The sequence below is a fragment of the Cricetulus griseus genome, chromosome 5 (assembly GCF_003668045.3).
Source record: "Cricetulus griseus strain 17A/GY chromosome 5, alternate assembly CriGri-PICRH-1.0, whole genome shotgun sequence".
Taxonomy (NCBI): domain Eukaryota; kingdom Metazoa; phylum Chordata; class Mammalia; order Rodentia; family Cricetidae; genus Cricetulus; species Cricetulus griseus.
In genome coordinates, this window is record NC_048598.1 from 120497818 (window position 1) to 120524022 (window position 26205).

The 26205-nt window shown below is 46.2% G+C and overlaps 1 protein-coding gene across 1 annotated transcript in view; it reads left to right on the forward strand.

The window, feature by feature from the left end:
• Dpf3 (double PHD fingers 3) overlaps nucleotides 1-15976 on the forward strand; it is a 276886-nt gene extending 260910 nt beyond the window's left edge. Inside the window, exons 9-11 of the mRNA XM_027418438.2 lie at nucleotides 302-414; nucleotides 12461-12542; nucleotides 13061-15976. Of these exons, the coding sequence (XP_027274239.1) occupies nucleotides 302-414; nucleotides 12461-12542; nucleotides 13061-13131 (266 nt within the window). The 3' untranslated portion in view covers nucleotides 13132-15976. The remainder of the gene's footprint in view (nucleotides 1-301; nucleotides 415-12460; nucleotides 12543-13060) is intronic.
• Nucleotides 15977-26205: the final 10229 nt, after the last annotated feature.

Consider the following 26205-nt stretch of genomic DNA (forward strand, 5'->3'; position numbering starts at 1 on the left):
ATGGAGGCTGCTGAGAAGAGAGGAGGAGCAAGAGAGCGATTTCCTGCTTGTCCCTGCTTATATTCTGAGTCTGCCTGCCATGTCACTTCCTGCCTGGATCACGAGACTTCTCTTTACTACATTTCCCAGAATCCTCCTCGACTCCTAGTCTTGCCTAACTCGCTTCCCTATTGGCCAACAGTACTTTATTAACCAATAAGACAAAATGTATACACAGAATGACCTACCCCATCTGTGTTGGGGTACAGGTCACACTCTTTTGTGCTAATACAACTCTTTTGTTGCTTCTGGCTTCTTTCAGGTCACCCAACTTGCCTGCAGTTCACCCTGAATATGACCGAGGCAGTCAAGACCTACAAGTGGCAGTGTATAGAATGCAAGTCCTGTATCCTGTGTGGGACCTCGGAGAATGATGTGAGTTCAGGCTATTCCTGGGGCAAGAAGAGACAGAAGGCGCTGGAGCCCTCTGAAAGGGCTCTGGGTTCCCGGGGGAAACAACAGGCTTTTTCAGCCTCTATAGCCCTTGGGACCCTTGTACTTTTCCTTTGGAGCTCTTGTGCCTTCAGGGAAAGATGCCAGAGGTGGCCAGCAGGGGATGTCTTTCTGGCCATTGTCCTCCTCCATCACTCCTCATCTGATAGCTCACTGATCCAAAAACTCATCAGTTTGGATAGCCTGGATGGCCAATGAGCTCTGGGGATTCTTTTTATCTCCAGACACTGCTTTCCCTACCCAAAGCTGGGTGGCAGATGTGCACCTAGCTTTTACACATGTGTTGGGGTCCTGGAAACGGGTCCTTATGCTTGTGCAGCAGGCATTTTACCAACTGAGCCATCATCCTTCCCCCACTTTTCAATCCTGGTTATCATATAATTTCACTGGTAAATATATCATCTGGACCTTTAAAAAGACAAATAGCTACCTTTAAACTGAAAATAACCAAAATTTTACTATAGCTTCAAATACATAATTTTAATATAATTAAATGTCCAATGAAAATTTCTACTTAGTTGTCTCTTGAATGTTGCAGTTGAGGTCCAAATGAGGTCCATGCATTGCAGCTAGTGAATGTATCTTGAAGTTTCTTTCAATACCTGTTTTTTACAAATAAGACATAGACGTTCCCTCCACTTTACAAGCCAGTTGTTCAATGGAGTTCCCAGGATTTAATTTTTCTGAATGGTGGACATTCCCTCTGCCTTGTGCATTTCGAGACTTGATCCAGAGTCTCTCTGACTCTTCCTTTACCACCTCCCTCATTTCTGTGTCTATTTGTCTCTCTTTTCTGGAAGACTACTTTACAGACACCAGTACACACTTTTGATGGAGTTTGCTGTTCTGATGTCTCTCTTTTTGTGCCAGTACCTCTATATGGCATTCAATGAGACCATTTCATTAGAAGTTACAAACTAGGCATTTTCTTATTTGATAGTTTCTTCTTTGCTTATTATCTGGAATAATTCCTTAGTAAGAAACTTAGCCACGCTACTCTTTGGTACCATATATAAAAGACAGCATATGTTCTTGCTTTTCTCCTTTATTAGTTTTCAAATAATATGATACCTAAGCTGTCTAGTCACGGGGCTGAAGACATGGCTCCATGGTTAAGAGAGTGTACTGCTCACAACTGCCTACGAGTTCAGCTCCATGGGAATGCTCTCTTCTGGCCTATGGGGCACTTCCACTGGCAAATACATTCCTGATCCCAGATACACATCATATGCATAATTAAAAATGAAACAAATCTTAACAAAAATATCATCCATTCACTAAAATAAATAAAACGCTCAAGAAAATATGAATTACAAGATTGATTCTAAACATGAGGAAATATATTTTCTAATTGAGCCCATATCATATTTAATGAGAAAATACTTTATGTATTTCCAACAACATTAGGAACTTGGTGTGAGAAGGATACCCTCAATCCTGCTAGCAGTCACTATTTTTGTGGAGATAATAGTTGGCACCATTTAACAAGAGAAATAGATTAGAGTCACAATGATAGATGACAATACCAGCTGAATATTGCTGGTCCACCGGGGACTCCGGAAGCCAGAGCTTTATGATTACCAACATGGTGCCACAGGTGGAAAATTCTACTGCACAAAACTTTATTTCATGTGTAAAGTCGTTTAAAAATATCACATAAGATCATCTTTAGGATATGTGTGTAAGGCATATATGAAGCACATGGATTTTGTCTTCTTGGAGTTCAACTCAAAGATGCCTCATTATATACACAACTGGATTTCAAGCTCTTCAAATACGGGACGTTTAACTGTATTGAGACACTAGTTTTATGTGAATGCGACAGTATTCTGGGAGACCATGGCGAATCAATGATAGGGCTAACCTAATATACAAAGTGAAAACTAGGAACTGGGGAAATGACTCAGGGTCAAGAGAGTGCTCTTGCAGAGGACCTGAGTTCTGCTCTGAGCATCTAGACCAGGTGGCTCACCACTGCCTGTGACTCCAGCTCCAAAGGATCAGACACCTCTGGCTTCTGCCGCTAGCTGCATTCATGTGTGCATACCCACACGTAGATAGACACACACAATTAAAAATAAATCTTATGAAAGCAAAAAGTAACCAATTAGTAAACATATTTGCTATATTTACAGTGCAACAGGAAGTCATATTTAGGAATGTGCTTAACAACAAATGTGCAGAGTCTATATGAACAAAAAATTTTTAATGCGTTTGAAAACATAACAGGTCTGATGGAACGCTGCCCTGTGATATTGGATAAAAAGACTCAACACTGCTGAGACATCAGTTCTGCCCATGTTAATTTGCAAATGGACACCAGAAGCAATAACAGCATCAGCAAGCATCCTTTGTGGAATCAGACAGGCTGACACTTACATCCCTATGGAAGAAGAAGTGGGTTTGGATAGCAGAGGAAGGGCTGGGTCGCACCTCTGTCATAGAGTGCTGTCTAGCTTGCCCGAATCCCGGCGTTCAGTCCTCAGTATAGTAGAAACCAGGCAGAGTAGCGCATGTCTGTGATCCCAGCCTTTGATGGGAGGAAGAAGCAGGAGGATCAGAAGTTCAAGATCATCCCTGCCTAGATAGTGAGTTTTGGGCCAGCCTGGGCTACATAAAACCTGGACTCAACAAAGAAAATTCTATAAACTGTGCTGGAAACAGGAACTGGCAGACATTAAATCTTTTGGGGAGCTCCCAGAGTGGAACAGTGTGGTAGTAATGTGTGAGTGGACAAGTAGACCAGTTGGAAGAGAAAAAAGAAAGCCTATGAATAGATCCACCTACATAGGGGAGTATAGTATAGGATAAAGGTTGCATCTAAAATTAGCGTGTCAAAGATAGACTTTTTAATGAATGATGCTGGGACAATAGGGGAGCTGTTTGGGAGAAGACAAAATTAGCTTCATATCTCACACCCAGACATAAGAACAACCTCTAAATAGACTGGGAATTTAAATGTAAAGACTAAGACCAGACCAGCACTAGATTCTTCTTTCATCTAAACACCAGCAACAGTTTTCCAGTTGACTCAAAATAAAGAAACAATAAAATGAAATATTGAAAAAGTAGACTCTATGAAAATTCGCCTAGTCAAAAACCAAGATGCAGCCAAAGGACTACTGGGAAGCCGGGAGAACACATCTGTAGCAGCTGCTGGTGAAGGCCCAATGGCCCCAGGACATTGAGAGCTCTGATGAATGAGAGACTGGTAACCAGAAACTTGATAGACAAGGAGAAATAGGCATGAAAGATGATTCATAAACAATATAAAAATGGCCCTTAACCGTTGAAATAAATACTCAAGCACACTCACAACTAAAGAAACTCAAAGCAAAACCAAGATCCTATTTCTCTCCTATCTGAGGGGCAACATTTTTTTAAAGTATAACAATGTATGTAACTATAGGAAAACCGGGTCCTCCATCTAGTATTAGAGGGGATGCAAAGTGGCATGATCCTTCTGGGGTTGGGGACTTGGTGAGCTCTAACAAGACTACTGCCCACTTAATGTCTGACCGAGCCATCCCATCTGTGGGAGTCTACCGTGAAGGATACATCCCACTACAGAAATACATGTGTGTTAGGTGGTTTATTCATTACAAATAACCTCAATGTAGATGCATAGAAAAATGGTGAGATAGACACTGGCACAGCTGTGCAATGAAGCCATATAAAGAATGAGGAGGATGCCTGTGCATGGATGTGTAGTAATTTCCACGATAAGTGGACAAAAACAAAGTTAGATGTAATATCTATTGATGGTAGGCTGCGTTTATTGGAAGAAAAGGACTATATAAGGAAATACACACACATCTGTGCACTTAGGTAAAAGAATAAACAAGGAGGCCATGGGAGTGGTTATCTTCAGGAGTGGATGGAAATGGGGAGGAGAAACACAGTGATGTGGGAATGAGTGTGGATTAGGGAGGACCATCATGGCCTTGGCAATATACAATTTGGATAGCTTGGATCAAGAGTAAGTTTCATAGACAGACACATATTTAATGTTAACCAGGAGGCTAGAAAAGCTAAAATGGAGCAAGCAGTAACCAATGACTCTATCTATACAACAAGCAGATAGCATAACCAGACTAAGGGAAGAGATTGATCCGAAGTCCGTAAGGCTAAGATTTCTTTATTCAGATAAACACCCCCCAAGCTCAAGCCAGAGCGTGCCAGGGGCAGCAAGGCAGCCAGGCCAGAGAGAGGAGAAGGGAGAAGGGAGAAGGGGCTATCCACATGTCCACCATCCCTTAAGAATCCTCCCAGCGTCACCTTTAGACCTCCCCTCACCACGCCCTCATAGGCGTGTCCCAGCACACCTGTCTGGGCTACTAGGAGGCGGGGCTACAGTGTCTTCCTACAATTCCCCTTTTAGTCTAAAAGAGGATTAAAACTTAATAGTGTAAAACATCCAAAATTACCAATCATAAAGGTGAAGTATAAGAAGATACAATAATCTGCTATTGCAATCCTATCTATTCCGTCTAAGCCCTAAAGTCATGTGGAAAGGGTGTCTAACTTGAACACCTCCTTCCAATCCCAACTCTAAGCAATAAGAAAGTTATTCCTAACTAGGCTTACACTACCCTAATAAACAGTAATGGGGAGCGGGGGCGTAGCATCTTCTAAGTTACTTCCTGCTGAAATGGGATGATGGTAGCCTTGTGGGGTCTTGTGGGGGAAAAAATGTTAGCACAGGGAAAGTCTCTAATGGGTTATCTCCAGTCCACGTTAGATAGGATTTGCTTGATTGAAGATCTAGGTTGAAATCCTCAACTTGATTGAAGTCAGTACTCTGAGGCTCTGGTCAGAGTGTCAGTCGAAACGGAGTGAGTTGAATCCAGTGCAGTCGGAGAGGTATGGCCCAATTCTTTTTCCGGAACATGGATTGTCGTCAGGTGGTTCTTCATTGGCTGTATGGGACTCAAACATAAGTGTCAACAGAGAAATGTTTGCTTGCACATGTATGTGTACTGGGAAAGGCAACCATTGAAAAACGACAATTATGAGAGGGTGTAGGCCTTGAAAGAAAGAGCCAAGAAAAGACAAAGATAGTCCTCCAATTCTTCATTTATTCTGTATTACATCAATTGGCTTCTTGATATAACATAGAAACCTTAAAATTTTGTTAAATAACATTCTTGGGTTTTAGGGGAGGAAAGCCAAATCCAACTCTAAATCCAGCATTGATTTAATTGAATAGGGACTAGGAATTGAAGAGAAATAGAGTTATTTGAGAGACAGCTGTAAAGTTTACCATATGGCATGTTCCTTTTGTTTGATGGTTATAGCTACCTTCTTTCCTTTAAGTATCTACCCATGCAGTGTCCTTTGACTTCTGGAGGTGGGTTTTCCTGTGAGGATAAAAACAAAGCACTTCCCATTCCTTTGGGAGGCTTTTATTTGGTTCATGAGATATAACTCAGTTAATACCTGTCAGTCGTCCTTGTCGAGATGGTTGTCTTTTTCAACTCGAATCTTGATCAATTTTGATGGTATCCAAAGATTTTCTTCTCCTGTGGAAACAAATGCAAAACCCCTACCCCAACGTAACACATGTCTGGGTTTCCATACCGAGGTCAGTACATCTTTGAAGTGGTTATCTTCAGGAGTGGATGGAAACGGGGAGGAGAAACACAGTGATGTGGGAATGAGTGCGGATTAGGGAGGAACATCGTGGCCTTGGCAATATACATTTTGGATAGCTTGGATCAAGAGTAAGTTTCATAGACAGACACATATTTAATGTTAACCAGGAGGCTAGAAAAGCTAAAATGGAGCAAGCAGTCACCAATGAATCTATCTATACAACAAGCAGATAGCATAACCAGACTAAGGAGCTGGGAGAAGAACCAGCCTAAGTAGTTTTGAAAATGGTGTTTTGACTGTGTGCTGCAAGACTAAAGACAGACACAGCTGCATCGCAAATGCTGTACCCCAGCTAAGAAATTTATTTTCATGGGCATACCCATTAGTAATTCTGAAAGCGACTTTATATGTCTAAATGAATAATTAAACATTGTGATGGCGAGTCATAGTTCTAAACACCAGAGTAAGAATAGCCGTAAAAGAGGAGGGGAGGAGCCTGGATCCCGTGGCTTTAGATTGAAGTGTGTGTGTGTGTGTGTGTGTGGTGTGTGTGTGTGTGTGTGTGTGTGTGTGTGTGTGTGTGTGTGTGTGTGTGTGTGTGTGTGTGTGTGTGTGTGTGTGGTGTGTGTGTGTGTGTGTGTGTGTGTGTGGTGTGTGTGTGTGTGTGTGTGTGTGTGTGTGTGTGTGTGTGTGTGTGTGTGTGTGTGTGTGTGAACTCATGGCCAGTATAAGCACATATGAATGATATAGATGCCAATATGGATATATGTATATGTACCTATGCACACATATATTTCCTAGATATGTTGGCAAAGAGGACTTGTTAACCAGCTTCTCATTACTACAGCAATGTGCCAATTACTTTATAAAGAGAAAGGAATTACCTATCTCATGGTTTTGGTGGTCATGAAGGTTTCAGTCCAAGATCAAGTGGCCCGGTTGCTCTGGGATTTTGGTGAGGATACTTAACAGGGAAAGCATGTAACAACAAAGTGCTCATATAACAAAACAGAGAGAAAGAGAGAAAGGGAGAGAAGGAGAGAGAGAGAGAGGGAGAGAGAGAGAGAGAGAGAGAGAGAGAGAGAGAGAGAGAGAGAGAGAGAGGATCAGGGTCCCATGGTCTCTTTCAAAGTCTATCTTCAGTGACTTACACCCCACATCCTAGAGGTCTCTCGCACTTCCCTAATACCATTCATTGCCCTGGGTACCAAGCTCATATAGACCTTAGGGAACATTACCCATCTTCAAAAATAGCAAGGACCTAGAAACAATGAGGACACCCAACACCCAGAGATTGGTTCTAAATAGTGCTCCATAGTGAAAAGAGCCAAAGATCCTTAGAGAAATGACTGGTGCCGGGGATGGGGTACCAACTACAAAAGACATGACTGGAATATCTGGTGGTATCAGAAAGTAGGGCTGTGCTAAAAAAAAAAAAAAAAAAAAGTGACACTGTGTGTCTAAAGGACACAGGAACCAACAACATGAAAGAACACTTAATGGCCAAATCTAGGAAAACCGAGAAAGAAAATAATGATACTGTTAGCCTACAACATAAAGAATAACACAAATACCCCTTCTTATATTATGAAGTTGAAAGGATGGATAAAGGAAGGAAGGGCAAGGGAGGAATATGAAGACAGTACATACTTCCTTATGGTAGAATCCCAATGAACAAATACAGAAGGAGAATCATAGGCAAGCCCACAGTTAGGCGAGAATTAAGTTTTTTTTTTTTTTTTTAAATGTGGTGAGTGAAAGCATGTAAGCACTATATTTGCATAAAACTCAAAATATGCCCCCAATTACATATTACCAAAGGAAAATTATTAACAGCCACCACCTTAGCTATGTGAAGATATTGCAAGTAACCAGACATACCAGTTCCAGTGATGTCCTGATGTGGTTCCGTGAGAAGGGCAGAGTGTAACTTCCATGGTGTTCTTGACAAAAATGCTTGCATACCTCAGTCTTCATATGGGAAAAGATCCAGTCCAAACATCCAGTAATGATTATAAAATCTCCAACCCATACTCTTCAAAAGTATTAAGTTCCTGATAGCATAGCCAGCCTTCCTAACATTTGTGTGTGCCCACAAAGGCTTCCCTCAGCCATAATCAGAGAAACCTCTGCTTATAGTGGACAGAGGTCAGTGCAGACTCACAGTGGTACAAGACGCTGAGGATAAAGAACAGATGGGGACTCAGCCCTAGATGAAACATTTACACTACCCTCTTCAGGCTCGGGGAACATTGTGGAATCCGGGGGTGGAAAGAACAAAGAACATGAGCACCCACAGGGTGGAGGAGGGCTCTGACATCCGTCTTCTGAACAGGACATGGCCATGGAAGCCATGAACTTGCAGCAGCTGTGCACTGGTCTGGGTCTATATAAGCAGTCAGCTACGGATGGGCGGGGACTCACAGGACTCTACCACCCACCGCTGCACTATTGGTGACTAACCTATTCTGGGATGGGGGTGGGACATGGTATCCAGTTGTGTACTGACTGGCAAGCCCACCAGACTCCAAAGGATAGTTTAAACCTAGGGTCACACAGATATCCTTGTTAAACTCTGTGGGGCACAAAATAAAACAAGAAGTTGAATTAATATGGGAGAAAGAGATTTGTAATGTAGAATGGGGTTCACAGGGGTGGGAGAAAAATAAGAGAGGTTGGGGGGAGCCTAACCAGAATAATTATAAACATGTATGACTCATTGATGAATACAGTTTATTAGTTAAAAAGTATCAAGGTAATGGGAGATAAATTGGAGAACTGTCACAGACTTGAGGGACACAAAGAAAACACAAGTAAACATAGGGTTATAGCTCCATTTGGAATTGTTCTTACCTAGCACATATGGAGCCTCGAACTCTGTCTCCAATGCTGTGTAAACCGGTGTGAGAGCTCACACCTGTAATCCTAGCACTTGGAAGTGGAGGAAGAGTGGGCTACATAGTGACTTTGAGGACAGCCTGGGCTGCATGAAACCCTGTCTCTTCACCCCCCCCCGCCCCCATATAAACAAAGAAGGCCTGTGAGATAGCTCAGTGGATAGAAGCACTTGCCTCCAAGCCTGAGGACTGGAGTTTGATCCATGGGACCCACATGGTGAAAAGAGAAACCTGACAATTTAAAGGTGTCCTCTGGCTTCCATATGGGTGCTATAGTATGTACCGCATCCCCCCCCCCCATAAATAAGTAAAAGAAAAAACAAACAAAAACCCTGACCTAACTGACAAAAAAGTAAATGTATAGAGGATCCTGGGAAAGGGGAAGCAAGTAGGAAAATGGAGGAAATTAAAGCCCTTCCTATAGACCAGTTAACATTATACTAACAGCAATCTCCACCCTGTAATTTTACCATGCAGTGTAAGATGTTACTATTTGGAAGAGCTGAATAGAGAAACTATCATTGCTGCAACTTTTCTCTAAGTCTAAAATGGTATCAAAATAAATAAAAGCATCCAATTTCCCTAACATCTTCCAAAGGGACTAAGTTTTAAAAATGCTATCTTTATGAACTGAAGAACTTAAATATATTTGTTTCCATCCATTGCAGTTAAAATTCTCTTTGGCCCATCGGAACAGTCAGGCTGGAGACTAAGCACTTTAGATACTATCCTGAGAGCTTTCAATAGCATTCTTGCTTTTGGACAAAGGAAGGTATCTACACATTTCATGGGCCAGTCTGACCCAGCCATCTCCCAAAGACTGCTGGTCTGAAGGGGCTAATATTTATTGTATTTGTTATTGTTTCAGAATGTTTTCTTTTCTCTTTCTTCCTTTTTTTTCTGAGACAAGGTTTCTCTGTGTAATCCTGGCTGACCTGGAACTCTCTATGAAGACCAGGCTGCCCTTGAACTCACAGAGATCTGGATGTTTGCCTCTGCCTTCCGGGTACTGGGGTTAAAAGTGCATGCCATTAGCACCTGGCTTCAGAACATTTTCAATGGCAGATCTAGAACATATTTTTGTTATTTAAAAGATAAAATACACTTTTATTCATTAAAATACTTCTAGATTGCATCCAGAACGAATTTTTTAGTTTTTCTATTAATTCATTGATCTTATAGCTATACCTTCCTGAAGCATACAAAACATTGTGCTTCTCAATGATACCATATAATCACACATTTGATGCACATGCAACTAGCTATAGATGGCTAACCAGTTCCAGCATTATCATCAATAATGTAATTGCTGAAAAATAAACACACACATTTACATTTAGCTTGGTTGTTAAGATCATATGTTACTGGGTACTCTGGAGATGGAAGCAAAAGGATCATGAGTTTGCAGCCAGACTGGGCTACACAGCAAGACTCTGAATCAAAAGAAAACCCAAATAAAAAAATAAAAAGATATATTATCATAGTTACTAACTAGATGTACAAATATATTCACTTAATAGGAATTCACTTTTAAGAATATATTAAGATTTTAATTTTGGCTTATGACTATACAAAATAGTTCCACAAACAAATCTAGAAATAACGACGTATTCAAGAAAACATAGCTTCCATTTCTGATTCCAAACTTAATTTCCTTCTTTGCTTACATATGACCTCTTAAAAATTACCAAGCTTGTCTTTACATTATGGTTAAATGTAAGCATATGTGCTGTATATCGAATCAATAACTAAATGGTAAGAGATAGGTATGTTTTCTCCACTCTGAGTTTTTTCACTGAACATCCTAGAAGTCACCCCACAGTAATCTATAGCCATAGTCTTTATCCTTGGCTTCATGGGCTCTTATTGGCTGGCATTTGGGTTGATTCTAGGCTTCGGTCTTACTGAGAGTGTTATTACAGAGCCTTAGTCAGGGTCCATGAGTGAGTAGGATGGTTGCTGGGACATTGGGGATTTTCTCACAAGGTCTCCTGCAGATCCCAGAATGAGATTCCCAACCCACAAGCACTGTAGCCAACAGTGGATCTGGCTTCTTAGATTTAGGAGTTAGAGCTCCTTTAAAATTGTATTTTTTGTGGGTTTTAGCATGAGTGAACACTGCCCTGAAAGTAGATGGGAAAGAAGGGACAATGGTTCTAGACAACTACACATGACAAAAGTGCTTGCACCTTCAGCCACTTGAATTTTGGGGAGGGGGGAGTCCAGGCTATGGTACCCCTCCTTCCTGTAGCCTTGTGTCAGTGCTGTGGTAGGGGTTATTGATGTCTTAGGATATCACTAATATTACTTCTCTTCATATCACAACCAAATTTATAGTCCCACAGCTTCCTTTGGCTCTGATGCCTTGGTGTACCTTCTGAGAGTCAAGCTGGTGTGTTGGCTTTCACCTTCTTCCCTGCTTGGGCTTCCTTTGGTCTCTTTGGTCTCTGCTGTCCCTTAATGCCCATTTGGTGAAAGGGTGTCTTCTTGGCTTTCTTTGGGAAAAATCTTCAGATACTTCCATGAAAGCCATGGATTCACTCTATTTTCAGAAATACGCATTTTCTCAAAATACACATTTCTGCCTGTATGCAAAATTGTGCCTATCATTTCATGGATAGCCCTCGATGAACACCTTTTCAGAGGCATCTGCTGTCATATACCCTGGACTTCCTTTCCCAGGACCTCCACTTGCCATCTAACCACCAATGACTTTCAAATCCATATCTTGGACCCAGACCTCTGTCCTGATCTCCAGCCTCCAGGACATCCATCCCTGGTGACCCTGGATCTATAGTTGAGGCTGTCCTCTCTCTTTTCTACCCTCATGGCCACTTTTCTGACCATGTCTCAGTGGCTAACTATGCCATAGCCCAGGCAATGGCACCAGTCAGTGACTATTTCCTCATCGCACTGCCACAGCCTTACTCCAAGCCTTCACCAGTGTGACTGTCTTCTATTTCGAGAACCAACCACTCTCTTGCTCCAGTCTCCAGCTAGGGAAGAGGCTTTTCTTAGCATCTACATTAAATCCTGAAGGAGTTTGAAGATGCAATGGATGTTACCACCCAGTACAGCTGTTGCCCATTGCACAGATGGAAGAGTGGAAATTCAATACATGTATTAGGTCATTGCCATGGGGTGGAGGGTCAGAGAAATCCGTAAGATCACTGGCCATGAGAGACCAGGACAAGGAATTTCTGTGAACTTGAATGTAAGGTAGCTATCAGGGAAGACTTCTAAAATAGTGAGTTAAGAAGAGCCCCGAGGTGGTGAAGGATTTATATGGTTGGGAGAAAGAGGGTGATTTTCAGGTGTTAATAAAATATAAGCCGCATTTAAGGGACAGCGAGGACTCCAAATGGGGCCTAGAAAGTTATCTATGGAAATAAGAGTAGAGGAATAAGTGGGGGGAAGACACTGTCCTGGAGTAATTGTATCTCTCTTCCCCACTTTACCCCTTTTGTATCTGCCAGGACCAGCTACTCTTCTGCGATGACTGTGACCGTGGTTATCACATGTACTGTTTAAATCCCCCAGTGGCTGAACCCCCGGAAGGTAATGACGATGAACTCAACAATAACAACAACAACTACCACGCCTACCCCTTATTGGTCTCTTACTATGGTGCAGGCCTTGTGCTAAGGGGGTTTTCATGTTTTGCCTCATTTCATTATCACAGTCCTATGAGGTTAGGTAGAGCTACTCACAGAGGACCAATGACGAGACTGAGGCATAGCGCAACCAGATGACATTCTAACCAACGGTTCAAGGAGATATTTCTCAGATGTGTGGCTGCAATAGCGGGGAGGTGTGAGTTTCCAAGGGAACTGGCACAGGTGTACCAAGGCTGGCTAAGAGGTGTGACAAAGCGGTGGGACTCTTTATATAGTTCCTCTGTTACCTCTGAGCACCCACTTTACACTGAGCAATGGACTTCACAAACCTTCAGGGCTGAGACTTGGTCTCTGATTTGTGGAAATCAAAGGCAAATAGGAGTCACCAGACATTAATGCCTTTAGGCTGGGGCCCAACAGTTAGAAAGGCTGCTACTAATGCTATATTGTCTCTTATAGGAAGCTGGAGCTGCCATTTATGCTGGGAGCTACTCAAAGAGAAAGCCTCAGCCTTTGGCTGTCAGGCCTAGGGCCTCAGGTCACTGAGTGTGACCAGCCACCAGAGAGGCTGAACTGGAGCCCTGTTGGATCCAGATGGAGTTCTCCTCCTGCATATCCACACAGACCAACTGTAAGGAAAATGAATAGTTATGGAAGGACATGAACTCGTGGAACCAAGGGGGCAAAGTCTCTACTCACCTACTGCCTATGACCGCCAGCCCCACACGTGGTACTTCAGCCTGTCCTTCCTCTTTCTACCAGAAGGAGCTTGTGCTTCTGAAGAACAATCCAGCCCCAGCCCTGTGTAAACTTCCTCACATTCGCCCTCACAGTACATGCCTCTCCTTGCTTCCTATTTTAGAGGAAGCCATTTTTTGACTGCTCACCAATCTCTTGTGTGTTATTTGGTGGTGTTGTTTTTTAATCTATTGTGTTTCAAGATCCCTTCACAGTCTCTTCACCTTTAGCTTAGGCTCTTCATCCTAAACTCTCACAGAGGAACAAGACGCTGTGGAGAAGTTGTTATTTTGCTACAAATTTCACCGGAAATGGCTACATTTGGAGGCCATCTTGAAGACGGAAGGTGGAAACCTCTTGGTTAAAGAGATTTGTAGTTTTTGAACCTGAGCAGTGGTATGAATAGCTGGCATGGTCTCCATCCACTGCACCACCACCTGAGGAGGGGTTGAGAGGGCCCGAGAGATGGGAGGGGAAGCTGGGAACCCAGCATAACCAGCCAGTATTTGCTGTTCATCAAGAGAGACTTTGCAAGGGACTCGGTGGTTCCTTGACCTTCAGACCTGTGGTGTCCTTGAGGTGAGACAAACCACAGCCTACAAACACAGAAAAGTGATGAAGATTCCCAGTGCCTCCCAAATGAATTGAGTGTCAAGGCCTGGCTCAATTTCTGCTGATGGGTCTCAAGCATCAGAGAGGTGGGCAAAGGCTGCCCATTCAATGGTCCAATGTTGGATAAAAGAGAGTGTTGGTTTGAGAAACACTTCAGTGTTAATGCTAACTATGAATTCCTTTCCCGGGCAATTTCCTCCTTCCATGTTTGCCAGTGACTACTGAGATGTGACTGGAAGTTTTAGAATGGAGGAGAGATGATCATTACTTAACTAGATCATTGAGCATGGTGATTACTTGTGACCAGGTGGCAATGATTCAGAACCCTCACCTGCTCTTGTACCTTAATCCTCCCCCCATATGAGCTGGACTCCTGTTTGAAATAAGAAAGTTTCCAGAGAAAGAGGTAGGGAGGCCTAGATTCCGAGAACTCTGTGAATCGGACGACAGCATTGTGGGCTGGAGTGGGTTGGGCTGTCTTTGAATCACAGCATGACAACTGACACATTTCTGGAAAAATCATTTGCCCAAAGGGCAGGTCTCAGTGAGCAGGACCCTCGCGCATGCTCGGCTTCCCTGAAATCAGCTCCATCGCTGTGGTCCAGCAGCTTGCAACAAAGGCCTGGGTTATTTTTAGTCTTCAGCTCCTGAAGAAGCCCCTGGAGACCTGGGCTAGTTGGGCCACTCTGCCCAGATGCAGCAGTGCCTCTACCCACACCACAGGAGTCATCCTCCCCCGGCTAATTGCTCTTGGCATGTGGACCCAGGGCAGCCTGGCATGGAGCCAAGCGGTGTGCACCCTAACCCCCACTCCTTTGCAGAGTGACCTGTGGCAAGAGAGTGGGGGTCATTCTCCTGCAGGCCTTGTGGCCTCAGAGCTAGTTAGATGCATACATAATGATCTCATTTAAAGGGCCCCTGTCCAGACAGTGTTTTTGCCTTCCTCACAAGCTCTCTCCTTCCTTCTGTTGGTTGCTGAGCCTGTGTGGATTCTAAAGGCCCAGGGAAGGGCAACTCCACAGAGAGGTACATTCCCTCTTCAGAATCTGCTGGCTTGCTCTTTCTTCCAACAACACCTTAAGCAGAATATCCTCAAAGACTAATTACTTGGTTGGGGATTCGTTTTAAATTAATTTTAGGAGGAAAAGAGCCCAAATATTCTGGAATGCTACACTGGCTTAAAAGTGAAAAAAAAAAAAAAAAAAAAAAACAAGCCCCAAACCCCAAACTGTGGCTCTGAGACTTGACAGGTCCCCTTCTGGAGTGTGTCAGTCCTTTCTCTATAGAAATGCAAATGGAGGGGTGCTCCCTGTTCTATAGCCAGCCTTGCTTGCTCTGCCAACCCACGCTGAGGGGTAACAGGCCTCCCTAGCCAAGTCAAGGCACCAGTTGGAGCTTGCCCACAGTGCTGGGGCTGGCCGAGAGCTCTGGGTGGCATAGGAAGACTCTGGGATCCTGAAGAATAGGCTCAGCCTTTCGGCTTTGGATGCTTCATTTAGTTCCCCATGCAGAAAGTGAGGAGAGCAGGTCAGGTTGTGAGATGCCCTGTCAGGGGGTAACAGACCAGGTCTCCAGAGAAGAAGGTGCTAGTAAAGTAAAATGACTATCATCTTTTCTGAGCACTGGAATGAGTGGCAATCACGGGTTCAGGGTTCTAATGTCCCTCTACTGGAGTAGTATGTGACGTTGGGCAAATCACTTAGCATCCTCAAATCTTGATTTGCCCATCTGTAAAATGGAAATGCTGGCACTTATCTTTTTCCATTCTACACTGACACTGGGAGGGGCCCAGCTTGTCTTCGGGAACTCCAGTTGCTTTCTGAATCCACCTTCTTGTGGATTCTAGTCAAGGCTAGACACCTTCTTGGAAACTCCCTTTTGATAGAAGGAAGCTTACACGTCGAGGGCCAGGTTGTCTGTGGAGGTGCTGGGGACTTGAGGATGAAGATACCATAAATGCATGTGCATGTGGACAGACAGACAGAAACACACCACACACACACACACACACACACACACACACACACACACACACACACCCCACCACCACCACCATCAGCAGCATGATGAACCACTTGGAGTGGGAGCCAACTTCTGTGGAGGGTCCTGTGTTCCTGTTCAAATGTAGAATCACTCTCTAGCTGGTTAACTCTGGTCCAGTCACTTTGCCTCTCTGAGCCTTACTGGCCGTGTGTGGGAGGTAGAGAGATATGGCCTGTTTAGAAATCTAATAGGGATACCAGAGTGATGCTGGTACATATCTTGGTGTAGATCTTGCTATTAAGAGGATCTCTTGTCTGTGGTAGCCACTGTCATTTTGTGCAGAGGTCACTAAGGGGAAAGAATGATGCTGTTGAATGCCTCTCAAATCACTGGCAGGGTTGCTGTGTTCTCCTACAGCCTTAGATCTTACATGGTGGCTGAGGAATCCCTGCTGGAAAATCAACTCTTATTTCCTTCTAGACATTTTTGAGACCCTGCATTTGGGGCCTGTAGCAAATCCAGGACAGGCAACCTGGTGAGGAAACAGGAGTGATGCCTCTGATAGGGAGCTGACATTCCTGTCATCTATCAAGCCCTCCTGAGGCAGAAGCCAGCAGGTCCCAAGACTCTGCTGTATTGTGTTTGCCTCCGGGCCAGATAGGAAGCCCAGGCTAGGTGGACAGACAGCTGCTTCCCTTGGCTCAGCCTGAGAGGCCCTCCTGTGGATGGCTGAGTAGGAGAGGGGTGTGTGTGTTACTTCTGCAGGGAGGGTTGGAGAGGCTTTGCAGGGTTTGAGGGAGGAGGGTCTGGGTATCACTCTGGGTACCCTTTAGTCTTCAAGAACAATTCCTTCCAGCCCTCCTATTTAAAATCCAGGTATTTTAAGGAAGAAAATGATGGTTATTACTGTTCAAGTTCAGGAAACCTATGCTCTGCTGCGGTTGGGAGAAAGGTCACCAGTAGCCAGGCTGCAGCAGGTATGAAGAGGGTCATGGCTTCCTCGCCCAGTCCACTTGTGCAAGGCAGCCTTGCTTGGTTGGTGGCCTAGGCAGGATCCTGAGATCCTTGCCTGCCCTCTGCCACTGGGTTTGGAAGGGCTGAGGTGAGAATTCTCTCCCCTTCTATTCACTAATGCCCAACCTTAGTCCTCCTTAGGGAATCCCAGAGTCATGGTCACATCCACATTGCCACTGAAAGTGTTTCAGTCCCAGGCCTGGCTCCAGGCAGGAGCAGTGTACTGGTGTCCCTTTAGTAGGCCAGAATTCCAGAGTTGAAGGGCAGGCATTTGGGGGTCAGTGAGGATATCAGGCAAAACCTAATAAAGAGAAGAGAGGGAAAAGGAGCCTTGAGTGGGTTGAGACCTCACTGAAAAGGGCCAGGGGCAGTGAAGTTATCACAACATGCTTTTTCCTCAGTCCTGTGGTCCTGGAAAACAAAATTGTTTGAAAAAAGAAACAAAAGCCAAACCTTTGCCTGGCTGTGGACACGGAGCCAGCTCTCCTTTCTCTGCCGCACCCACCACTCCCAAGCTCTGGATCCATATTGGTTGTGGGGGTTATCTGAGAGCAAGGAGGGTGGGACTAGTGCCCCTCACCTAGTAAAAGTAGGAAGGACCCCCAGCTCTGGCCTGAGTCTGCATGGATTTCTCCACTCCCACAGATGCGTGTCCTTGTAATATTCGGATGTAAGCTGCTGAGGCCCCTCTGGTCTAGATTGGCTAGGGTCAGGTGACAGATGGTAGCAGAGTGAGATTGATCCTGGCCCACAGCCTTGTGCATGAGAGCAATTTCAGGCCCTGCTGCTGCAAGGCTTGGGCCCATAGGCCCTGACTCTAGCAGCTGGAAAGTGAAGCAGGAGGGCCTGGCCAGCCTTTCCCCTACTACCTGGCCAAGGAGACAAGGCTCCCTGTCCCCCACTCTCTGCCGTCCTTTTGGACCTCTCCAAGAGCTCAGCTTTATCTGTGTCACAGCTGAGAAAGGGGAGGACCTCATATTTTTATTTGTCCCAAGTCCACAAGTCTCCCCACTGTAACTCTAACTGCACCAAATCTAATTTATTAGTAGTCAGACAGGCCTTTGAGGCCATCTATGAGTTGGGTTCCTTTTCCATTCCCCAGCATTCTGGGGCTTGGGGTCTTTATGATCCTCTTTGGGAGACCACCGTTGCCTGCCTTGAGTGTGGGAACAGCGAGACGGATAGATTGGTTCGGGATCTTTGAGAGCTGGAAATGTCTTTCTAACGAGGCTGGAGACCCTCTGGGGTTTGGAGGGTCAGTGGGGTGGGGGACAGGGAAATGTGCTCTGAGGGGGAGTCCAGAGGGAAGAGAGAGGGGAGGATGTGGAAAGATGAACAGAGTGAGCCCTTTGAGCATCACAGAGGTTGCCCCTGGGAAGGCTCAGCTGTAGGGTTGTTCAAATCCGGCTGTAGGAGAGAAATCCAAAGGAAGCAACTCAAGGAAGCCCTGAAGTCAAGGCCGGGAGTGGGGGGGGGCTCCTGCTTTGTCATTTCTACATCAAAGCCCTCTCTCCGAAGAGACAAACACTCACCCCTGTGAGGAGAAAAACTGGAAGCCCAGAGTGGGGTGTTTTAGAAAGATCCCTCTGGGATCTGAGTGAGCCCTGGCTATGCACCCCCACCCCCCACCCCCGCCAACTGATAAAAAGTGATCCTTGGTGTCTGTGAAGCTGTGAGGGGTGTCATAGGGACAGGAGTACAGGGATGCCCTGTTGAAGTCTATGATATCCTCAGGTGGAGGGGCCAGCAGCCTCAAACAAGGAACGCCCCATAGTTTCCCCTTCTTTGGCCTCACCATGAACAGGAGCATTTGTGCTGATGGTGACATTTCCCAGGGCATGGCAGAGGAAGGCAGCATTGGGCTGGCAGGCAGCCAGAAGCCTCTTCCATAGAGATACAATTACTAATAATGACCTCTAGCCTGGAAGCAAATAAGATGGCCATTCAGGTTGGCACCAACTGGGTCTGGCAAACCTACAAAACTGGGGCTGGGAAGGGACATTGTAGGAAATAGAGACAGCCCATGAGGCCCTGGGGCCTTTGTATTCCCTCAGCAGACAACATGGAGAACTCCCAGCCTGTATTTCCACTCACTCCATCTCCTTAGCTTGCCTTTCTCCATCTCTACTGTAATATTGATGATGAGAGTGCATGTGTGCCGGCGTGTACGTGTGTGCGTGTGTGCGTGTGTGCGTGTGTGTGTGTGTGTGTGCACACGCACGCACACACGCGTGATGACCTGAAGAAAGCCTGTCCCTGTAGTTTTCTACAGCCAGAAACTCCAGTGATCAGTCTAAACACTCACCAAGGTTCCCACAGAGGAACTCTCTTGGCCCTTCCCTCACCTCGGCCTATTTGGGAGAAATATTGAGGATCTGAGAAAAAGAAAAGCCTCAATTTTGTAATCAAAAAGGTGCAAAGACTTTATGGCTGGAATTAGTTCTGGGCTTTTGTTGACTTCGTTTGCCCTTTCATGTTTATTCTTGCTGTGACCTTCATTCTCTTGCTTGCCCACCTCCTCCCTTCTTTTGCACCCGTCCTGCCTTCCCTCTAGCCATGCAAATGCTAAGGAGTGCCAGTGGTGGTTGGAAGAAACAGTGGCATAAAAGGAAAATACACCCCTGTGCGTTTTCAATGTGTAGTTGAAGAGGCCTAAATTAAGGACTGGGGGGAAAGCAGCTCAAGAAACATGGCCAGATAATATATGAGTGAAACATGAAAACAGACTCTTAGGGCAGAGACGATGTGGAGCAGGTGGGCTGGGTAAGCAGGGAGCCCCAGCTTTCCAGTGTGTCCGGTCCATGTGGCATTTGGGGAAGCAGACAAATCGTGCTTTTGCAATAAATGGTCAAGTGCTTGCGAGCATTTGTGCTCCTCTCAGGCAAGGGAAAGGATGTCCAGCCTAGTTGCCACTGGGTATCCGCCATGCCTGTCCACCCTAGTTTTTTCCCTGGAGGCAGATGAGCATATCTCTTGCCTGCCAAGAGTCAGTGCTGGGCAAGCTGGTACTGGCTGAAACACTTGGCAGGGCGCTGGATATGCGCAAAGCAATGGACTTGGTTTGCAGGGGCTGGAAAAACAACCTCACCCTGGCCCAGCCTTTGGGTTGCATTATCAGCTGTAAATGTAAAAAAAAATATTCCAGGGACTCCTGTTAAATATCCTACCACCAAAAAAAAAGGGTTGGTTATATGTATGTTAGTTTCTGTTTTGGACATATGTTCATCTGATGAGCAGGTAGAAACATCTAGTTATTTCCACCTTCTAGAAGTTGGGAAGAATGCAACTGATGCCAGCCTCCTGTTTTGATTGGTTATCTAGAGCACTAGCTGCCATAGAATATACATGTCCTCAGCTTAGAGATGCCATAGCAGGTGCTCATCTTTAGCATCAGAATTGGGAAGGAATGGGGGTACCTGAGTGAAGTGTGTCAGGCAGCCAGGGAATCTGAGGTTTTTGTCTCCAAAATGCTGTTTTTGGATTTCTGGAGTGGAGAAATCAGGGAGATGTAATGGCAGGGTTTGAACAGCGTTGAGAATTAACTGGCACGAGAAAGCGGGAGTCTCATGCTTGCATGGAGTGGACACCCCCCGAAGCCCTGCTGGGTCGGGCTCGGCCTCTAGGGACCAGCCTCTGTTACAGTGTAGCTGGCACACGCAGCCTGGCAGCAGGCATTTTCAGCACATCTCCCCTGGCCCGAGGCTCTTCACATCCTAGCTCAGGCTTCACTGACTCCAGCTTGTCGATATTGACAGCATTGGGGACAAACACTCTCTTTTATCTCCCCCTCTCTCTGCACATGTCACAACCAGGGTTTAGCTTTTAGATATTCCTCCAAAGAAGTCGCACCAGGCTTATTTGCCAGCTAAAGGTTCACCTTGGGGGAGGCCTGCTCACAAGCAACCTTAGGTTTATCTGTCGAGGGTCTTAGAGAAGGCTCTTCTGGAACATTTGGAGCACACAGCTCTCAGCAGGCGGGACTGTGGGGTCTCTAGGGACAGCCAGAATGAAGCTTGGCTGTGAATCTGGAGTTAAAGTGCTAGAGAACAAGAAACACATTCTGGAGTTTGAGCCATTTGAAAGCTGTCAGGCAGGGTTCTTTTGTCCCAACTCTCCTTTGAATGGTTAGCTCCCCACTGTCCTTAGTGACAGTTTAGTACCAAAGGGGAAGGGAAGGCCACCCACCTGGATCCTGCCTAAGTCAGACTGGTGGCACTGCCCTCAGGCAGCGGGTCTCAGGCCATGAGTTTCCTGCCCCTGAATTCACAATGGACCCGGGATCCCCAAGCTCTGAGAGGAGCCCCTCTCCCCATCTCTACTCTAGTGTTCTCAGACCCCTTCCTATCCTGAGGCTGGCCTGCTAGACAGGAAATGCAGATCTGAGGAGTGACTGGCCTGTGCGCATTACAGTCCATTTGAGAAGGGGCCAGAACTAAGTCCCAACCAGTGTCCCCTCCTTGCCCTATATGGGTTTTGGCTGAGGACAACCTTAAGGATCGGTTTCAAATTACTCTTTATCCCTGAAAACCAAGGCATGAAAGACCTCCACGGGAAGCTACACAAAGTTGGTTTTCTTCTTCTAGTTGGGGAATCCTGGCTGTGTCTCCCATTAGGGAAGGCTGGCTTGGTGGCTTTGGTAGAGGCTACCACTGTTTATTAAGCCTGTGGTTTTCCTGAGTGAGCTTGGGTAGGAGGTCCTTGGGGTGGGAAGTCTTTTAGAGAAAGATGTCCTGTGGGGAATTTAATGGCTACATTGGCTTCTAGAGGGGCATGGGGGTCTTGGGTTTGTTAAGTCAGGAGCGTGAGGGATTTGGGAAGGATCTGGTTTAGTCTTCAGATGTTTTACAGCCTCGCGCGGGGGGTGGGGTGGTGTAGCACCCTGGACTGCTTTGTGCTGCATTTGGGAAAGGGTCTCTTGTCCCCGGTGATATTCTAATGATCTGGGGGATCATATATGGTCTCCATTGGTACCTATTGGTCTGGTTGAAGGGTGACGCAGACTTATTCCAGTGGGTACGAGAGAGACACACACCATCCGGGCACTTTCTCCTCAGTGTTGCTGCAAGCTTGCTTGTCTCTTACTTACCACCCCATCAGCACCTTGAGGATCTTAATCTTACAAGGATGGCCAAGAGCATCAGCCTCCATCACTGGAAATCTCTACAAATGAAGATCTTCCTTTCATGCCTTTGAACGTTTCCCCCCATTGAACCTTGGGACCCAGCACCACACTGCCTCTTGCTGACTGAACAACCTAGAGTTTTTGCCGTGAGCTGCTTAGCTACAGTGCACAGGATGCTGGCTGACACAGCTTTCGTGAGGTTAGAGAAAAGGGCTGCAGATTTGGGAAACTGTGTGTAATGGGCCAAAGATGAATTTCCATCCGGCTTGCTTTGCTGCTCTGAAAAGCAAGCACAGCAACAAGCAGACAGGAAGGCCAGCCAGCCCAGGCCCCACCACCTCCCTCCTCTTTCGGGTGTGTTGTCATTGTACGTGTACAGCCGTGTGTGCCACTGCCCTGTCTTCTGGGGATGCTTTTTTCTCCCACATGTCAAATCCCAGTCTTGTGACTCCCATTGTGAAAGGTGCTGTGCTGTCCCCACCCCAAGGATGTATGGGACCTCTTGGTATTTCAGTATTGGAAAGGGGGCTGTACATATGTCATACCTTCCCTTATCCCAAGGGGACACACTGGTTCTGACTCTCTAGAGAGCTGGCACACTGCACGTATCTCCAAGAGAATATGAAGGTTGGAAATAGCCCATATCTGGATTTGACCTCTCTGACTGGGGCTTGCCTGGAAATTCGGTTGTCTTGGAAGGACTGCCTACATGCCAGGACCCTCCCCCTCCCTGCCTTTCCTCCTGACCTGACTCAGTTTCCATTCCAGGAGGGAGGCCTTGGAGATGTCAGAATCTGAGCAAATGATGAGGCATAGGAGTATCTCGCAGCCTTTCCCTCAGAACCACTGAATACCCCAGCCCCTTGGAGGGAACCCTGCACGTTGGTAAAGACTGAGGCGCAGCCCGGTCTCTCCTTGCTGTGGTTAGTACCTTGTTCTGTGACTGATTAGCAGTGTTGACTATCCATGTAGCAAACCTTTTGTCTGCAACTTAGAGAATGTGTAAACAAATAAAAGCTTTAGAACTCTCAGAAACTCTTGCTTATTTTTCTCATCTTTCAAAACAACTTACAAATGTTGGGATGTCTGGGGACTGCATTGTATGTGTGCAGAGTGCATGTGCATGAACACACACACACACACACACACACACACACACACACACACACACACACACACACACACAGGTTTCAGAGAAGCACAATGAATTCCAGGTCTCAGTTGCTCCCAGTGGGTGATGGAAGTCTGACCCCATCATACACAAGCCAAGGTCAATATAGCTTTCACGAACACAGCAGGAGGTGTAATTTCAGGGCACAGCCAATGGTTTCCTCTGCAGAAGCGCACTTTCTCATGTTCAGGAGGCTCCTCTGAGAGGTCACAGGGCATTCTGAAGGGAGCCCACTGGAGTTTGGGGAGAGGGAAGTCAATGACCCTGAGGTGATTCACTGAAGATGCTGGAAACATGGTGAGGGAGAGAGAGGCCCCAGGTCAGGACCTTCTTGAAGTTAGCTGAGCCATTGTTCCCCCCTCTAGGGTCAGAAACTGCCTTCTAGACGAGGCACTTGCTGGCTGTGCTGGGCAGGGAGCCAGAGGCCTTGCGCAAGAAACACCTGTCCAGAGAAGATCCAGAATCCTCTCATCTCCTGTTGCACAGAACGTAGTTTCCCAAGACTGCAAGTGAAGAGCCAGCCTTCCAAAGCTAAATTAAATATAAACAAATATGAAATCAAACCTCAGCTATGAGCTGGGCACTGGGGATACAGCTGAGAAGACAAAGCCAGGCCCCTCGTGAAGTTGACAATCTTGTCTCGGAGTCTGGCATCAGACAGAACGCAGTGGTTCTGGGGCCAGTTCCGAGGCACCAAAGCAGCAGAAAGAACAGGTCTCAGTCGGCGTGTTGTTAGCAGGAATCTCCATGCATACTTCACCAAGAGCTAGGTACACTACAGTGTGCACAACATGGGTACCTTGATGTATCAGTGGGAGCCACGCCTATGCCTTCAGCCTCTGAGTTTCTCAGTACAGTGAGAGCCTGCTGGTTCAGCAGAAGAGCCATTGATTGTTGATGCAGATACAGGCCACTGAGCAGGCTGGTAAGCCTTCCCTATAGAGGGAGCAGTGTCCACATCCAGGGGCAAGAGGAGAAAGGCCAGGCCTTCACCCCAAAGTGCCTCAGGTGATAGCTGAGCTTGCAATGTTAAAATGCTGATTCCAGCAGTGTGGGGACTTGGGCCCAAAACAAAGTCCAGGCAGCAAAAGGTCACACAAACACCCATGTGCTGGCTTTTGTCTACATGGAGGGTTACACATGTTTCTGCTCTAACCCCAGGGACACCAGTGGGGTTCCCAGTTTGCTATGCTTTGAATGCTGTATTGCTTATACCATGACTGGGACAGGCTAACAGGTAGAGTTGTGCAGTGACTTTCCCTCCTTGGGTCAGCAGAAAGGACACTGGAAGAGAGAAGTAGGCGATCCCACATCTCATATCTAGTTGGCTTTTACAGACACAGTGAATCCAGCCCTAGATTCAGGCAGGTTTGGGTAAAGAGCCAGGCAGATCAAGGTGTATATACACACATTAACCATGCCTGGCCTCCAGTCCCTGGAGCCACCTGAGTCAAAGGCCCTCTGGGAGCAGAGGACAAACTTGCTTTCCAGGGAGGCCCTTGAGATGGAATGCCTGAGGCTTAAGGGGGTCTAAAGCCACTTACCCTTCATAGGCCTGAGAGCTAAGGATGGGTTTGAATGATCCCTGGATGCTCTGGGGAGAGGGGTGGGAAGAACATCCCCTGGCCTCATATCTGGACTCACACTCTTAGCCAGCACAGAGCTGAGTGGATCTATGCCATATTGGTGAATCTTTTACAGAGGGAGAAATGGGGGGGCGGGCAATGCAACAATTTGAAACCATCTTTGGGCTAGATAGTTTGAGAGGCACAGGGGTGTCCTCTGAGGTTAGAGAAGACAGCATGATGATGAGAGGGGCCCCTGATGTCTGCCAGGTGCATGCAGATTAAATCCATCCCCAGCTGGATGCACTAGGGATGCAATCTCCACCAGGCTTCTTTCTTTGGGTTTCCTTTGAATAGAGAGCCGCAGGACACAGGACATACAAGTCATCACAAGGGGAGGTGACTTGGTCCTCTCTTGCCGTGCTCACTGGCCTGTCCACCCCCATCCTGGCCAACTAATGCTGTTGTCACAGATTCCTGGTAAACCTCAGCCTAGCAAAGCCAGAATAAAAGTGTGTCCCTAAGGTGGGTGGGTTGAGAATGTTCTCTGGCTAAACTTTAGGTAATTAGCATTGTTAATGCTCGTTCTGTGGTATTACAGCTGTGAGCCTCATTAAAGTGTTCTCCAGGGGGAAGCCAGCAGGATTCAGGTGTCAGCCCGCTCTTGCTGCAAGCATAGCGTACCACCCCAAGCCTCTGTTTGGAAGCCTGGCTTCTTCCCATGTCCCCTATAGCTCCTATCTCCTGGCTGTTGGCATCTGGGCTGGGGCCTTGTTTCCCTCAGTTGGGACTTCCTCCTTCCCACCCTTTCTCTCCTGAAGAACATTCTGTCACCTGTGTCCCTCCTCAAAGAAAAGCATGCCCACAGATGCTGCCTCTGCTCCTTGCTGGCTCTAACACACAGAGAAAAGAAAGGTTCTCTGTTCAGAGTGGAATCTAAGTCTGTCTTCTGTGGTGTCAAAGCATTGTTTCCAGGGCTTTTTACCTTGCTTTCCTTCACAGAAAAATCCAGGGTCCTATGTGCCCAACTCCTGGCTGGATTTCATGGCCTCGAAGACTGGCATCTGCTTAGTGGCCCCTCCCTAAAAGAAACCTGATTCCCACTGGATTTAATTTCTGGGATTCATGATTCCTGGGGTGGGAGGCAGGGGACTGACTATTTGCCAAACAGAGAAATATGAGACAGTTCTTCAAACCCCCTTGAAACCTGGAGGAAAAATAGTGGCTGCCCCTCTAGGGACTAAACATAGGCACAACTCAAAACAGAGACGGAAAACACAATGCGTGGAGCCTCTAGGGTCTGAGGCATATAGAATGGGCTGCCCTGGGTCCAGACCCTTTGCTGTCTCCCTTTTCTGCTTTTCTTAAATTCCCAGGTCCTTTGTGTCCAAGGAGATGT